We start from the raw sequence: 17,489 nt of genomic DNA, 5'->3' as shown, positions 1-17,489 counted from the left end.
TTGCTAGGGTTGGAGAATTTGAGCTATAGGGAGAGGCGGAATAGGCTAGGGCTAATGTCCCTGGAGCATCAGTGGCTGAGGGGTGACCTTATATAGATTTATAAAATCATGAGGGGCATGGATAGGGTAAATAGACAATATCTTTTCGCTGGGGGGGGAGTCCAGAGCGTGAGGACATAGATTTAGGGTGAGAGGGGAAAGATAGAAAAGGGACCTAAGAGATAATGTTTTCACACAGAGGGTGGTGCATGTATGGAATGAACTACTAGAGGAAGTGGTGGAGGCTGGTACAATTACAGATTTTAAAAGGCATCTGGATGGGTATGTGAAAAGGAAGGGTTTAAGAGGGATATGGGCCATGTGCTGGCAGGTGGGACTAGACTAGGTTAGGATATCTGGTCATCATGGACAAGTTGGACCAAAGGGTCGGTTTCTGAGATGTACATCTCTATGACGCTAGAAGTTAGGACACTAAAACTCAGTTGGCTGCTTTGCAATACTGGGTAACAGCAACAGCTTGAGTTCAATTCCCACACTGCTAAGTTACCATGAAGGACTCTTGCCTGCCAGAGGCATGGTGACCCTCAGGTTAAACCACCACCAGTCATCTCACTGTGATAAGAGAGCAGCCATACACTCTGGTAAGACTACGGAAGCTTTAGCTTACTCTCCAACTGCCTGGATATTTGCAACTCCAATAACATTCAGAAAGCTCAGCACTCTCCAGGATGTAGTAGCAAGTTTGATGAGCATCCCATCTGCCAGCTTAAATATTTACACCTTTAAGTCACAGATACCACTGTAACTATACTATCATATCCTTTCTGTTACTGGATTAAAATTCCTTAACAGAATTAGGGTAGGATTGATGTACTCAGCCCCCAAAAGGACAACAGTTCAAGAAGGCAGCCCAATACCTCTATCATCACACAGGTAATTGCAGGTGAGCAACAAATGCAACATCCACATTCCATCAGCTAATTTTAAAAATGTCTTGACTAGACTTCCAAGATTATCTTTTTCCCCCACATATCCTGCTGCCTCATTCATAGATGACAATAATTTTGTTGACTGCCCTCATTATCCAAACCTGCATATCCTAACACTTCAAATCATTTTTTCTCATTAAACAAATGTGACCACCAACTTTCAGAATTAAATCAGTCACTAAAGGAAATCAGCCATTCCATCAAACCATGGATAAATTTGGGCAGTTTTGTGTTCTGACAAATCCCAGTTACAGATTTTCTTCCTCCACAAATAAAAATAAAATGCTGAAGAAAATCAGTAGGTCGAACAGCAACCCCACACAAAGAAAAACAGTTAGCTTTTCAAGTTCAATGTAACTGTTCTTTGAACCTTTTCTCCCAGCTATGAACGTCTAAAGCCAATTTTCAATTCATATCTTGCCCAAACATATAAAATTTAGGTTTACTGCAAAATACACCATTTAGTCATAATTTAAACTTATTGATTCATTTATCTCTGATTTCCAGGCTCAATAATTATTTTGATTTACATCATTCATGGTTTAGATAATATTTGTAAATTAATAAAAATGATGCACAAATTAGCAAGGGCACATCTAAATGATAAATCTGAAACATTTCTAAGTATTATTCATACTCCACATTGTAAAGCAGTTTTCAGAATTAACATATCAGAAAACAGTAACATTAAGGCTCCAAATCAAATTTCATCCAAGCTATTACTTTTAAACTGCATTAAGATGGATAAAAAGTCACGTTTCAGGTGAATAAAATTTGCAAATACAAATACCAAAAGTATAAGATCAATGCCTTCAAATTTAAAATAATATATGCATAGTAATAAACAAGTCATATTGCATTTATCATCAGCTGAACTAAATAAATGACATCTTAGAGAATAAATATAGAAGCAAAAACACAACTCAATACTTTGTTAGTTCTCAACATTAAGTACCAGAAAAATAAATCACTATGGGGCATGAATCAAATTCTACTGATTCATGAAACCAGAACACTTTTTTCAAAACATTACTTAGTGGTGACATAACAAAAAGTACGAATTTCATTCTATGTTTAATAAGCTATTATATAGAGACATCTCATGGTCAAATTTTCTTTGAAATGGTAATTACAATTTCCAAATCAGTATCATAAGTGGTGATCAACAATGCATCCATGCTGTTGTGGTTCTGTTCGCCGAGCTGGGAATTTGTGTTGCAGACGTTTCGCCCCCTGTCGAGGTGACATCCTCAGTGCTTGGGAGCCCCCTGTGAAGCACTTCTGTGATCTTTCCTCCGACATTTGTAGTGGTTTGAATCTGCCGCTTCCGGTTGTCAGTTCCAGCTGTCTGTTGCAGTGATAGGTATATTGGGTCCAGGTCGATGTGCTTATTGATTGAATCTGTGGATGAGTGCCATGCCTCTAGGAATTCCCTGGCTGTTCTCTGTTTGGCGTGTCCTATAATAGTAGTGTTGTCCCAGTCGAATTCATGTGGCTTGTCATCTGCGTGTGGGGCTACTAAGGATAGCTGGTCATATCGTTTCGTGGCTAGTTGGTGTTCATGGATGCGGATCGTTAGCTGTCTTCCTGTGTACAGTAGTGTACAAAATCCCATGCAAGGACTGCACAAAACACTACATAGGACAAACAGGAAGACAGCTAACGATCCGCATCCATGAACACCAACTCGCCACGAAACAACACGACCAGCTATCCTTAGTAGCCACACACGCAGATGACAAGCCACATGAATTCGACTGGGACAACACTACTATTATAGGACAAGCCAAACAGAGAACAGCCAGGGAATTCCTAGAGGCATGGCACTCATCCACAGATTCAATCAATAAGCACATCAACCTGGACCCAATATACCGATCACTGCAGCGGACAGCTGGAACTGACAACCGGAAGCGGCAGATTCAAACCACTACAAATGCCGGAGGAAAGATCACAGAAGTGCTTCACAGGAGGCTCCCAAGCACTGAGGATGTCACCTAGACAGGGGACGAAACATCTGCAACACAAATTCCCAGCTCGGCGAACAGAACCACAACAACGAGCACCTGAGTTACAAATCTTCTCACAAACTTTGAATGCATCCATGCTTTAATTTTTTTCAACATTTTTGTAAGGAAACACAATCTGTCTGTGAAAGAACTGAAGGCTCCCTTTTACAAAATTTGACATTACTTATTTAAAAATAATGCATATTATTGCATGTTAGTTAAGTGACAGCATAATCACCATAATCAGTCATTGAGGTACCAACAAAACATGTTGCAGTTATGCAGTTCTAAATGACAAATTCAGAGTAAACATTTTCTAGAATATACATAATTTAAAATGATTTATTTATAATGCACGTGCCAGAAAAATTGGTAGGGTCTTATTCTAGACCCAATACATAGTTAATACCTTGTACAACTCCAATAATTACAGGCTGCCATGCAACTAGATAACGCAGCCAATCTAATAGCTGGCCATATAAAACATGTGTGCGCTCCCACCTGAAGTTAAAGTTAAAGAAAACATTTTGTATTCACTTAAAACAACGCTGGCTAAAACTGAACAATGAAATTATGACAAGAGCTGCTTCAGCAGCTCTCGCATTGAAATCAACTTTTTTGGAGATGTGAACATTTACTATCAATTAATTCTATTATATCAGCCATTCATGCTTTTATTTCTACTGTTCATATACATTCAGATATTCAATTTTAAATGTACAAATTGAAAATGCTCTATGCAAATGACCATTTTTCTCTCAAATAATCAATTGAAATGGTTCCCATCCTTGTTCTTAAGATACTTAGAAGTATAAATGGTTAAATTAGTACAGTAATGTCACGAAACAGTATGTGACTACTAAAGATTTGTTAAAATTGTTGCAACTTGAGTTAATTTTAACACTGAAGTGCCTGCATCTAAACGTAATTTGAGAGAAGTGTTTAATCAAAAATATAATGTTCAGAATCAATATAAAATGCCTTAAAACATACAGAAGTTTGACCAGGGACTTCAGGAATGAGAAGATGCTGGAAAATTAGGATTGTCTTCTGTGGAACAGAAGGAGAAAATATAACCTCCGATTCTCAACACAATGAGGTTTTCATTGATTAGACATAAAAAACTACTCCCTCTCTCAAATTACGACATTAAAATCAACCAAAATATGTATAGCGGGGAAGTTGTCAGAATCTCAAATGCTGAAACTGAAAACCTGCAGAAAGCAGATTCCATAAATAATTTTTAAAATGGAGTTGAACAGATACTTTAGAGGAAATTACGGGGGAAGAAATAAAAAGGCAGCTGTAAAGCAATATGTGTAATTTCTTTTTCAAATATTTAAGATGGACTAAATATTTTCTTCCTATACTGTAGAATTTAATAATTCTACAATAATATTTGGGGAGATTGAAAAATGTATATGTGTACATCAACTGTTAGAATGATCTACTATAGCAATAGCTGGTGGGAGCTGAGGAAAGTACTACTATATGATAGTCGAGAAATCAGTGGAAAATATAGCTTTAAGAAAACACTGCTAAGTACTGTGGGGCAGATCACTACTTTTTAAAATTAATATCTATAAACTGGTCAAGATTGAAAAGAAAATTGATGGAATTGCAAAGCATTTTACAAACCAGGAACACTCACACATCTTGTACTTAGAAAATATAACTTCAAGGAGATGATGATAATATCAAGGAAATCAGCACTGTTAACTCTGCAATTGAAAGGAGAAAGACAAGATAACAGGACTCCATCGTCAAAGTCAATTGCCAGGAAAGCTTGCTTTAATAGAAGGGCATCATAAGTAGGAAGTGGGTTAAAAACCAAATAATAAGCAACTTATTTTAAATTTTGTATCTTAGTAAACTTGCAAATTGTAACACCATTGCAACATTTGTAATGGATTGTATTTCTTTCTTCCATGTAAGAAAGACCAGAACCAAATAAATACATACAGTGTCATACAGCATGGAAACAGACCCTTTAGTCCAATCAGTCCATGACAAACATAATCCCAAACTAAACTAGTCCCACCTGCCTGCTCCTGGCCCGTATCCCTCCAAACCTTTCCTATTCACGTACTTATCCAAATGTCTTTTAAACATTGTAATTGTACACACATCCACATGCAAAACATTATCTCATGTCTTTTTAAAATCTCATGTTAAAACTGTGCCCCCTAGTGTTGAAATCCCCCATCCTAGGGAAAACACAAATACTATTAACGCTATCTATACCCCTCATTATTTTATAAATTTCTGTAAGGTCACCTCTCAACTTCCTCATGTTGGCAAATCAAATGGGAATCATAGAAACATAGGACTCAGGACGAATAGGTTCTTTTTATCTGCTCTGCTAATCAATGAGATAATGGATGATTTGGTTGTGGTCTTAATTCCATTGTCCGGTTTGTCCGAAAACCCTAACAAAAAGCAAAACATGTCTTAGCAAACTGCATTGCTAGCAGGACTCTTTGAAAAAATTAATTTGTTGGATGCGAACATCACTGGCTGAGACAGCACTTATTGCTCATCCCTAGTTGTCCTGATGAAGTTGATGAGCTGCCTTCTTGACTGCTGCTGCCCATTTAGGTACACCCACAATACCAGTAGGAAGAGAGTTGCAGGATTTTAATCCAGTGATACTGAGAGAACTGTGATATATTTCCAAGTCAGGTAGTGAGAGTCTTGGAGAGAAAATTGTAGACATGGTTTCCCCTATATGTTCCCCTCCGTGTCACTTTCTGTCCTGACTTGGAAATGTATCACTGTTCCTGGATCAAAGCTCCTAACGGCATTGTAGGTATATCAGGTGCTTTGGTTTGCTCCCACAGTCCAAAGATGAGCAGGCTAGTTGGGTTAGCCATGGGAAATGCAGGGCTACATGGATGAAGTGGGTCTGGGTGGGATGCACTTCAGAGAGTCAGTGTGGACTCAATGGGCCAAATGGGGTGTTTCCACAACGTAGGGAGTCTATGACTAAGTACCAATAGCTGAAATATACTGATCTATTAGAACCTGAAAGAGAAAATATAGATTAATATTTCAGATGTTAATTAAGATTTTGCATCCAATGTATTGGCTCGGAATTTGACTTTTAAGTTCCCAAAAGAAATCTGTTATATATCTATGGATTTTTGCGCAAAATATCACCTGCAATTATATAATTCTCATTACAAGTAATCAAAGAGTTCAGAAGTAGCTTGCTTTGTCATTAACTTGCCTTTGAAGTAATGAAGGCTGATGTGAGAGAGAGATTACAGATTTAAATCAATTAGTAGAATAAAATATCTCATTGGAGACAGATCCACATGGTATTTTTGCCAATTACAGCTGATAGTGCTATTTATCAAGTTGACAAAATTGTTCCCAAATAATATTGAGAGTTGGGTTGCTAATGGGGAGCGGAGAGACAGATAATACGTATCCTAAGGCCATCTTCTACAGTCACCTTAAAAACGGCATTTCAAAAACTTTCATGTACAATCGAGGTGTCTTTCATGATCTTATGGAAGCTAATACTAATGAGATGGATCTATATTTCTGAGATGTTTTACAGCATGTCATTACTGTATTTTGTGACAGACAGATTTGCCTTTTTTGAGCAGGTTTACTAAAATTAAAACCATTGCATAAAATTATAAATAAAAAACTGTGCAGGTGTTTACAAGTTGTATTAAACGATTCATCAGAAACTTTATGAACTAACTTTTAAAGGATACGGATTACTCAGCATTCTTTTAAGGTCCACCTTCTCATTACAGTATGGGCACGTCTGCTTTTTACCTACAATACACCAACCACGAATGCAGAATTCATGAAATCTGAATGTTTAGTTAAGTCCTTTTTGTTATTTGTGCTTAACTAAATTCCAGTAGCAATCCCGGTTATGCTAATTCACGATTTAACTACCATCAGTGAGCACAGTAAAACATAGTTCCAATGTGCAATAACAATTGTTCTAATGATACAAATGGCTTGTAGTCATATGGTATTCCAAACTCCTGTTATCAAAAGTAACTAGAGGCCAAAGCCGGAGATGCATAACTAACTGAAGAAATATTATTTGACAAACACAGCAGTGTAAACAATTTCTGAAATAGTGGGAGTCATTTGTGAAGAATTCATTTTAAAACACAATAACAAACAACCAAAAACTGAATTTTTGGAGCAACAGTCTCCTGCATTAGTGGAGAGAAAACAGTTAATGTTTCAAGTCCAATGACCTTTCTTCAGAATTGGTTCTCCAGTCTTCCACTGGAATGGAAACATTAACTGTTTTTTCCTCAAGTTCCGTGAGACCCCTGCTGGGCTTCTCCAGCAATTTGTTTTTGCTTCAGATTTGTTCTATTTTAATGAATTACCGTTTGGATATGTACAATGTTTTGACCTCCAAACACGGTACAAAGTAAGTTATCCAGTCAATCTTTGCAAAACAAGCACTATTTCAACTTTTTAGCTGATATTATCAAAATATGCCTAAATTACACAATAGCAGTTAGCTTAGGACTTGACTGCTGATCCTCAAATTTGAAGTCTAAATTGTGATGTCATTCATTTCCAGATGGAGTGAATTCTGAGATCTCAGAAGATGGGTTTTTTTCTTTAGGTTGAGAACTTAAAATGGATCGCGTTTGTTTTGCTTCATTTCTCCTACCTTCAGCTATAAAAGAAATTGTAGCTAATTATTTATGAATAAAACTCTACAACCCACTTGTGTAGCACAAAACATGAAGGTAATGAAATAAAACATACAATAGATACAAATGATGAACTAAAAATGATGTTGAGAAAACATTGCATTACCTACTCTGGTTCTTTCAAACAAAAAATAATTTTTAAATTTACCTATACTACTCGCTTTACAATTCAATCCAGACACATACATTACAACATGACGTGTTACTCTACTAAAAAATAACTTAGTAGGTTCAGTCTACTTTTAGGCTTCAAGTTCATTAACACATTAATAAGCACTGTTATCCAAAGAGAGTTACTTGTTCATTAGGTCTTAAAGATAGTAATTCATCTATCATTTAGGTATCAAAAATGCTTAGCAATAATTTTGGAGAAGAGGAGACTCAATTTTTCAGAAACTTAAGTATGCCTTCATAAGAAGTATACAAATATTTATATTGGTACAAATTGGTTTGCATTGTATTGCTACTTTTCGATCAACACTGACTCTGGTTTGTACTCACGTAGAAGAAATCTTGCTGGTTTCAATCTTTAGCAGGCCCAATTTAGCAACCACAAATAAAGAAGTTTATATTAAGATATGAGAACTTTTGTGGTGCAGTGGTCATGTCCATTCCTCTGGGCCAGACAACCCAGGTTCAAGTACTGCTTAGAAGCTGAAAAGAAATCATGGCTTACTTCATAAAATGGAAATATGGAAACCCCATTCAGGAAATAAATTGTTTGAAAAGAATTGTTGTAACTCTGATGGTCAAGCGGATTTTCTGCAGAAAAAGGCTACTTTCTTGAAATGTTTTGAGGGGGTCTGGGCTGGTCCATAGCAGACTGGCAGCTCATCCAAATTTGTTCCATTGTTCCGATTTGGGATTAAGGTTGCTGGACTCAAAGGCAGTGAGTGGTAGACGTTATGTCTTTTGTTCTGGATGTTGAATTTGGTTGGTTTTAACAGTGTTTGGGATAACAATGGCCCTTTCAGTCACCAAGAGTTTTGTAGGGGTGGAAAAAGTGACTTAGAGGGTTTTGCAAAAGGTGTTTAAGGCCAAGCTGGGGTTGGAGCTGCCTTCTGCCGTGAGACAAAGAGAGATAATTACAGCAATAGCTCAGCATTTAAATTTGCTGCACCAGAATGTACAACCTGGTTGGAGGTTGGTTAAGGAGGGAGTGCCAGATCTTCTTAAACCATGTTCCTGTGAAAGGCCATGAGCAGCAAGTAAAGAAGTTACAGTCTTTAGAGATGGCTAAAATTCAATTGAAAATGAAGCAGCTTGAGTTAGAGGCAAAAGACAAGGAAAGAACAATAGAACAAAAACAACATGCATAATGGTTAAAAGCAGAGGAAAGAAAAAAAGAATGAATCACTTTAGCAGAACAAAAAGAAAAAGGGAGAAAGAGAGAAAAGGAGAGGGGGGAAAGGAAGAAAGAGGGAGATTGAACTTCAGAAATTGGCACTTAGACAGGAAAGTCAACTTTGAAGGATGGAGATGAAGGTTGAAGGTAAGCTTAGAGATGGAGAGAGTAAGGATGAGCAAACCCATGGTAGCCAAAGGCCTAGTGAGAAACTGTTTAAATATATTCATGGATTGCCTAAAATTTGTTGAGAAGGATTTGTAAGCCTTTTTCATTTTATTTGAAAAGGTGGCTAAACAAATGCGGTGGTCAGTGACCATGTGGGTTTGTTGAACCAAACAAAACTTGTAGGTAGAGCAAGTGAGGTATTTGCATCACTATCAGAGGGGTATCTGAGGCGTATGAGGTGAACAAAACCATCTCAGATGCATATCAGCTTGTTCCAGAAATCTACAGACAACATTTCAGGAATCTAAGCATGGACTTTGGTTAAACCTATCTTGAATTTTAAAGGATCAAACAAAGTAATTTTGATAGGTGGATAAGGGCATTAAAAATAGAGCAAACCTATGCTGCTGTTACAGAGAGGACTATTTTAGAGGCATTCAAAAATTCACTTCCTGATATAGTGAGAACTCGTGGAAGAGCAGAGTTAAAACAGGAAGATTAGCAGCTGAAATGGCTGACCATTATGAGTTAATCCATAAATCAAAGTTTGGCTTCCAAAATTAATGTCAATCCATGAGGGATAAAAATTGGGAAAGAAAAATCCTCACATGGAAAGGGAAAGGTGGATCTTGGTAAAGATCATAAGGATACTTTTACATAGGGGTAAAAGGAAACTCTTGAAGGGGAAAGAAAAGTTAAAAAGCTCCAGTGTTTTCACTGCAATAAAGCAGGCTACATGAAATCAGTGTTGGTAGATTTGGAAAAGCACTAGGAAGCCAGATATGGGAAACTTCTGAAGGACTATTGCCAGAAAAGGTGCTAGTAACAGGAATTCACAGTGAGACAAGAAGCACTCAATTATGTAAAGTCAGGTTAGAGAGTGTCCAGTGAAGAGTAGAGAAGTCAAGGTAGGAGTACTAGACAAACTCGCAGCTCCAGGAATACAATTTGTCCTTGCTAACTATATAGCTGGTTCATACGGAGGTGTGTTACCTACTGTGTTTAAAAAGCCAGTGGAAACTCAGGCAACTAAACTTATTGCAGGACACATATCCTGGGATTTTTCCTGACTGTGTGGGGTAATGAGGTCACAAAGTCATCAGTTGAAACAAGAGAGATCAAAGAGTATCGATAAGCAAGGTGAAGTGGAATTAGCAGAGACCCTGTTTGATCAGATGGTTAACACAAACCAGCAGCAAATAGATGACAATGCAGACATCTTTAACTCAGATAAATTAACTGGGTTACAGCAGAATGATGAAAATTTAGAGCAATTGCATCAAAAAGCATACACAGAAAAAGAATCCGAATGTATCCCTGAATGTTACTATTGTAATAATGATGCCTTAATGAGGAAATGGAAACCATCACATATTCAGGCAGATGTGAAATGGGCAGAAATTTATCAAGTCATATCGCCAGTGGGTTATGGAAAGGAAATGTTGCAAGTGGTGCACGAACTCTCAGTTGGGGGGGGGGTGGTTTAGGAGTACAAAAAGCTCCACCAAAAATACAAAAACATTTTTACTGGCCTGGACTGCACAAGGATGTAGTTGCATTTTGCCAGACATGTCATGTAATTGGAAAACCACAGGCAGTAATAAAACCTGCACCTTTAATAACCTATTCCAGCATTTGAGGATCCCTTGACAACACTTTTATTTGATTGTGTAGAACCACTACCAAAAACAAAAAGTGGGAATCAGTATTTGTTAACAATAATGGATGCATCCACTACATTTCCAGAGGCCATTTCATATGCTACTTCACAGCTAAAAGAATTGTAGAGGAATTACTCAATTTTTTCACTAGCGACAGACTACCCACAGAGATAAAAACTTTAAAGGGTCAAACTTTACATCAAAACTAATCAAGGAATTTATGGACAGCTTAGGAATAAAACAATTCAAACCTACTGCATACCATTCAGAGTTGCAGGGAGTGCTAAAAGGTAGCATCAGATATTAAATACCAGATTGAGGGCTTATAGTCAAGACTATCCAGACGATTGGGATAAGGGAATTCAGTTTGTACTTTGTGGTCAGAGATGCAGCAAATGAATCGACCAAATTCAGTCGATTTGAATTAGCTTTTGGGCATTGAAATGAGAGGACCGTTAAAATTGATTAAGGAGAAAATAGTAAGGCAGAGTTCAGAGACCACATATTTGGACTATGTGTCAAATTTTAGGGAACGATCAAATAGAGCAGGGGAGTTGGCAAGACATTTAAAAGTATCGCAGCATACAATGAAACAGGAAGCTGACAAGAAATCAAAAACTCTGCTATAGTAATTCTGCTATCGGGGATAATGTGGTCATGTTACTTCCAGTGATCTGTGAACCTTTAAAAGCAAGGTTTAGTGGACCTTACCAAGTTGAAAGGAAACTTGGGTGAATTATTTCATAGGGACTCCTGACAAAAAGAATTCTCAGTGTGTGTCATGTGAATATGTTCAAAAGGCATTTTGTCAGGGAAGGAAAGCCAAGCCAAAGGAGACTGTGTTATTGGTTAGAACACAGTGAAAACCAAGTTCAAAGGATTCTGAATTAGACATTCCTCAAATTAAAATTGGACAAATGAGCAAGTTGTCAAAAATGGAGTTACCTTCCAGAGGAAAATCGAAATGACCTGAGTTATTACTATCACATGGGGAGATTTGTGGATATAAGCTGGGAAGTACTAACCTAATTATGTATGATGGAGATATAAGAGATGCTGTTCCGATTAAGTAACATCCTTATAGGCATAACCCTCTAAAGTTGACACAGATTCAAAAGGAGATTGAAAGCATGCTCCAAGGTTTCCACAGTGCAGGGAATCTAATCTAATGACATAATCGAAGTGAGTCTCAATGACTGGAGCTCACCCGTAGCAATGGTGCCAAAACCATTTGGTAACCAACAATTATGTCTATCGCAGAGTTAATGCAGTTACAAAGACTGATGCATAACCAATTCTGCATTTGGAAGACTATTGAAGATGTGGGAGAGCAACTTATACTTTTTAGCTAGACTTGCTCAGAGGATACTGGCAAGTATTTTGGCTTTCATAATACCAAATGGACCGTATCAGTTTAAAGTCATACTGTTTGGTATGAAAAATGCACCAGCCACAGTTCTGACACTTACCAATAAGGTCATTGCCGGATTACCTAGTTGTGTGGCATATACAGATCACCTGGTGATTTTTAGTCACACATGAAAGGAACATTTGCAACATTTATCAGACTTGTTTGATCGACTGCGGAAGGCAGGCTTGGTGATAATCATGTCTAAAAGTGAGTTTGCCAAAGCCCAAGTCACATTCCTTGGTCATGTTATTGGACATGCTCAAATGGCCCCTCGGGATGCAAAACAAAGGTAACTGGGGAGCTTCCCATTCCACCAATGAAAACAGCCGTACTACAATTCCTGGAATTGAGTGGGTTTTACCATAAATTTGTACCAAGTTTTAGCAGTGTGGCTGCTCCACTCACTGAATTACTGACGAAAGGCAATAAGGTTCAGTGGGCAGCGAACTGACAGAAGACATTTGACAGCCTAAAAGCCGTGTTATCCACTGCCCCCATTTTAGCCACAACTCATTATGCAAAACCATTCAAGGTGGCTATCAACGCCAGTGATGTGGGTGTCGGAGCTGTGCTCTTGCAAGATGACGAGAAGACAAAGACCTACCGAGTATTTCTCCGGGAAGTTGAACATTCATCAGCAGAAATGTTCGATAGTTGAGAAGGAGACTCTGAGCTTGGTGTTGGGCGTTACAACATTTCAATGTTTGTTACCAGTAACATATCTGACACAATCATATACACTGACCATAACCCATTGAAGTTTGTGGAGAAATTTAAGGACAAACTGCCAGACTGTTTAGATAGAGCTTGTTGTTACAGCCATTCAATTTGAAAATTGTGCATGTGGCAGGACGAGAAAACGTGATTGCCAACGCATTGTCGAGACTTGAATGACAAACAGATATGCTTGGTAGCAGGAGTAAAATAGACAAATAGAATGTAGTTGTGCATGTTTGCATCAGTAGTGTCAATGTAATATTGAATGTGTGTTGTAGTGTACTAACAGTTTAAGATTAAGAGGTTTTAAAATGAAACCATCTTTGGATATGGGTGATTCATTTTCTTTAATGGGGGTGTGAGATGACGCTGATTCTTTAACAAGGTTGTGCTGTCTTTAGCTCTCTTTCTCAGAGAAGATGCAAAAGCAGCGCTTCTGACAAATCTAGGTTTGAAGGTATTTAGGACCAACTAGATACTGCCTCAGGCAAAATGCTTTCAAGTTTTAAAGAAAACACTTGCACAATGAAGGGGGAGTGGCCAGTTCTCCCAGCTCAGCTTTACTCCGACTCTTTAGCAAACTGGCTACTCAGAGCAGGCAGTGTAAAACTGCTGGATCCAAGAGAAGCAGGACCATGCTGACCCTCCCCCTCTCTGACCTCTCTTGTGTTAGACCATGTATTGATTTGACTTTCTGTACTGAGAAGTGTTTATGGGGCTTGTTGCAAGTATTTGGATAATCTGTTGGGCTTTCAGATAGGTCAAGTTATTTGGTATTCTGTTCTCTTTTAGTTGTGTTTCATTCAGTAAGCTTGTAAATAAATTCTGTTTTGTTTAAAACGAAGTAGTTTGACCAGCTGCATCTCTTCTGGAACATCCACTTTACACATGCTTAAAACAACGAGCAAAGTTAGGGTCTGGGCTACTTCCTTGAAATGTTTTGAGGAGGTCTGGTCAGGTCCATAACAAATGAATTTGGAAAAGCAATAGTCACAAGGCTTTTGATACAGGAATACACAGGCACTTCTAAAGTCAAAGTCATGAATCCAAAATATTATGTTACTTCTGTGATGCTGCGGTCAAGGCTGTCACTGAGCAACTGCAGAGCATTCTGTGGAAGGAGGATAAATAACCATGAATAGAATTCTACCTACATGTGGAATCGAGGGAGTTGTGGAAGAAACTAACTATAATCTCCAGATTATACCTGTTACCACACGCTAATAAGCAGAGAAAACTTTGAGGTTATAACAAACGTGGTGGACAAATAGGAACCAGTAGAGATCGAGTTGAAGACATTGTAACACATAGGGTGGGGAGACAGACCTGGAAACTTTGTTCCAGAAGATGGCAAAATCCCTTTGGATAGAGCATCCTGATACTCTGTGGTAGGGACAGGAGGGTACAACCTTAATGAAGCAGATACAGGCGAAGAAAATATGTAAGAACCTTAGTCTTTGCAACTAACCAGTAAGTTTGAGGTACTTGCCTGTGAGGACTGTAGCAAGTTCTCTCGGAAGGAGCAGCAGACTGAACAGGGCACTTTGGTTCAAGATATCTTTCATGAGGTGAGAGTAATGACAAATGTAGGGGTAGTAGGGGATAGTTTAGTGAGGGGGGTGTGTGTGGGAGTAGTAGATACTGTTTTGTCTTGCTGTAAGCACTTGCACAGAAAACTAAATTGCCTATCAGTGTCAGGATTTGAGACATTTGCTCAAGTCTGGAAGGGAATATGGGCTTGGAGACGGGTGGAGGTAAAACTAGCAAAGAGGTTCTGTTTATAAAGATGACCTAAGCACCAAATTGAAGAGCAAAACCACAATAATAATGTGCATTATTACCTAACCCACGTACCATCGGCAGAGAACACATAAAAGTAGTCAATACCTAGTCAGACTGGTATGGAAGAAGTGGGTTTCAGTTTGTGAGGCTTTGCCATTAGCATAAGGGAACGTTGGGCCTGTATCATTGTGGCAGATTACACCTCAGCCTTGCCAGGACCAGAGTTCTCGCAAACTCTAAATAGAAAAATAGAAGGTGGTCAAACTAAACAATGGAAGTGAGAAATCAAGCTTGAGTAGATGTGGCAAACCAAGGGGTGAAGTCAAGCCAGGAGAGCAAATCCAAAAGTTGGAAGCTAGGTAAAGGTAGAGGGTTGCACTTTGAATTAGCATGGCATTGATGCAATAGTTAGAGATGACCTGGTTCAGGAAATCACTATGCAGAAATGGTTTGATCAGAAATAGTTGGGGAAATAAGTTGCTAGTAAGAGTTAGAGTTATACAGCACAGAAACAGATCCGCCAGTTCAACTTGTCCGCACTGACCAGCTATCCTAAACTGATAGAAATGTTATAATTTATTGTGAGGAGAATTGAATGCACAACTGAGAAAGTTGTATTTTATTTATATAGGTTTTCAAAGTTTGCGATAGGTCACTGATAAGACCCCATTTGAAGTACTGTGCACCAGTGTTTCTTGTAACTTTGTTTTCATCTGTGCAGACTTTTGAGGTCAGTGTGTGGTAGCCATTTCTGTAATCGGAATAAATGCTGCAGTATGCATTACCTCACCAATCCCCATACACAGAACAGAATGGCTACCTTGAGCGAACATTGCTGTGCAGAGTATTGGTCACCTTAATTAAAGAAGGATTTAAATACATTGGAAGCAGTTCAGCAAAGATTGACCAGACTAATACCTGGAATGATTGAGATGTCTTCAGAGGAAAAGTTGGACAGAGTAGGGCTGTAACCATTGGAGTTTAGAATAGTAAGATTCAAACACAAGATCCTGGGAGATCTTTGACATATTAGATTAGATTAGATTACATTACAGTGTGGAAACAGGCCCTTCGGCTCAACAAGTCCACACCGACCCGCCGAAGCGAACCCACCCATACCCCCACATTTACCCCTTACCTAACACTACGGGCAATTTAGCATGGCCAATTCACCTGGCCCTGCACATCTTTGGACTGTGGGAGGAAACCGGAGCACCCGGAGGAAACCCACGCAGACACAGGGAGAACGTGCAAACTCCACACAGTCAGTCGCCTGAGGTGGGAATTGAACCCGGGTCTCTGGCGCTGCGAGGCAACAGTGCTAACCACTGTGCCACCGTGCTGCCCGATGTAGAGAGGCTGTTTCCTCTAACCAGAGAGTCTAGAAAATTAGAGTCGCTGTTTCAAATTCAGGGATCACCCTTTTAAAACAGAGATGAGGTGTAAGTTTTTCTTTCAGAAGGTTGTCTCTCTTTGGAATTCTCTTCCTGAAAAGGCAGTGGAAGCAGAGTCCTTGAATATTTTTAAGGCAAAGGTAGATGGACTCTTGTTGAGCAAGACGTGAAAGGCAGGAATATGGATTTGGGATTACGATCAGATCAGCCATGTCACATGCAAACTTGAGAAACCGAACTGCCAACTCCAGCTCCTTGTTCAGTTGTTTGTATCTAATTCAGATGTAATAAGAATTTGGTTGAAGTAGGGTATACTTATTTTAGTTTAAGGGTGGGGTGTGTAGATAAAAAGCATATCCCAGGGATTATCATTGAGGCTCGAAATGGCCTGAACAGACATGACTAACTTAAAATTTACTGCAAATTGGGAGATGCACCAATATTAAACTGGGACAATCCCGGATGGAGGATGGGGAAAAAACTGTGGCTGTAAGAGCTGCTCCTTTCTGCAGGCAGTGTCAGTGTTGGAGTTGATTTCCTTGAATTCCAGAAGCAGTACTTACTGTTTCATAAGCTGTTGCACATTGGTTTGGAACTTCGGGGGAAAAATAATCAAAACAATGGCACTTTAAAAGGAGGAAGAAAGATAAAGGCAGTGAGCACATGGTCAGTGAATCAAACGAAAAAGAAACCTACACTGCGGTCTGACGCAGCAGTGAATCTGTACAGCTACTGCCTGCTTGAGTTAAAGGAACTCTGGATATCACAGTGCATCGAAGAAAAATTAACAGTGAAATTCACAGCTGACCTTGGAGGAACCGAAGTGGAGGAGCTCACAGCATGGGAGCAGGTAAGTGTGTGGTTTTTAAGTGTAACCTTGCTGTTTTATGTAAATCTACAATAGTGAGTAGAGTGGATTCTTCTTTGATTATATGTTTTTTTGAGATCTGTCTCTTGATTAAATTTTAAAAGTATAAAGAGAGAGAGGGAGGAGGAGAGGGAGTTAGTACAGGAGTCTCCCGTGAAAATCCCCATTTCAAACAAATATGCAGTTCTGGAAAGTGTCAGGGGTGATGGACTCTCAGAGGAATATAGCACCACCAGCCAAGTTTCTAGTACTGACACTAGTCCTAATGTAATGAGAGGTACGTCAAGTTTCAAGAGATTCCTTAGAAGAGGGAAATCAGGAGGGTAGAAAAAGGGACATGAGAAAGCTTTGGCAAATAGGGTTAAGGAGAACATAAAGGGATTCTATAAATACATAGAGGACAAATAAAGGGAGAGAATAGGGTCCCTCAAAGATCACC

The 17,489-nt window shown here is 38.8% G+C and overlaps 1 protein-coding gene across 4 annotated transcripts in view; it reads right to left on the bottom strand.

Moving 5' to 3' along the window:
* Positions 1–3,080: 3,080 nt before the first annotated feature.
* rnf175 (ring finger protein 175) overlaps positions 3,081–17,489 on the bottom strand; it is a 51,969-nt gene continuing 37,560 nt past the window's right edge. For 3 of the 4 annotated variants that reach the window (XM_043700182.2, XM_043700185.2, XM_087998553.1), the window contains 2 exons: positions 6,727–6,828; positions 3,081–3,499 (listed from right to left, as the gene is read on the bottom strand). In XM_043700182.2, the coding sequence (XP_043556117.1) occupies positions 3,379–3,499; positions 6,727–6,828 (223 nt within the window). In that variant the 3' untranslated portion in view covers positions 3,081–3,378. The remainder of the gene's footprint in view (positions 3,500–6,726; positions 6,829–17,489) is intronic. The other variant, XM_043700184.2, reaches the window with a different exon arrangement.

The sequence above is a fragment of the Chiloscyllium plagiosum genome, unplaced genomic scaffold, assembly GCF_037043375.1.
Source record: "Chiloscyllium plagiosum isolate Xiang-an unplaced genomic scaffold, Cpla_swu_hap1 HiC_scaffold_1, whole genome shotgun sequence".
NCBI classification, from domain to species: Eukaryota; Metazoa; Chordata; class Chondrichthyes; order Orectolobiformes; family Hemiscylliidae; genus Chiloscyllium; species Chiloscyllium plagiosum.
Note: the sequence above shows the minus strand (reverse complement) of the source record. Positions and strands in the feature narration are given on the sequence as shown.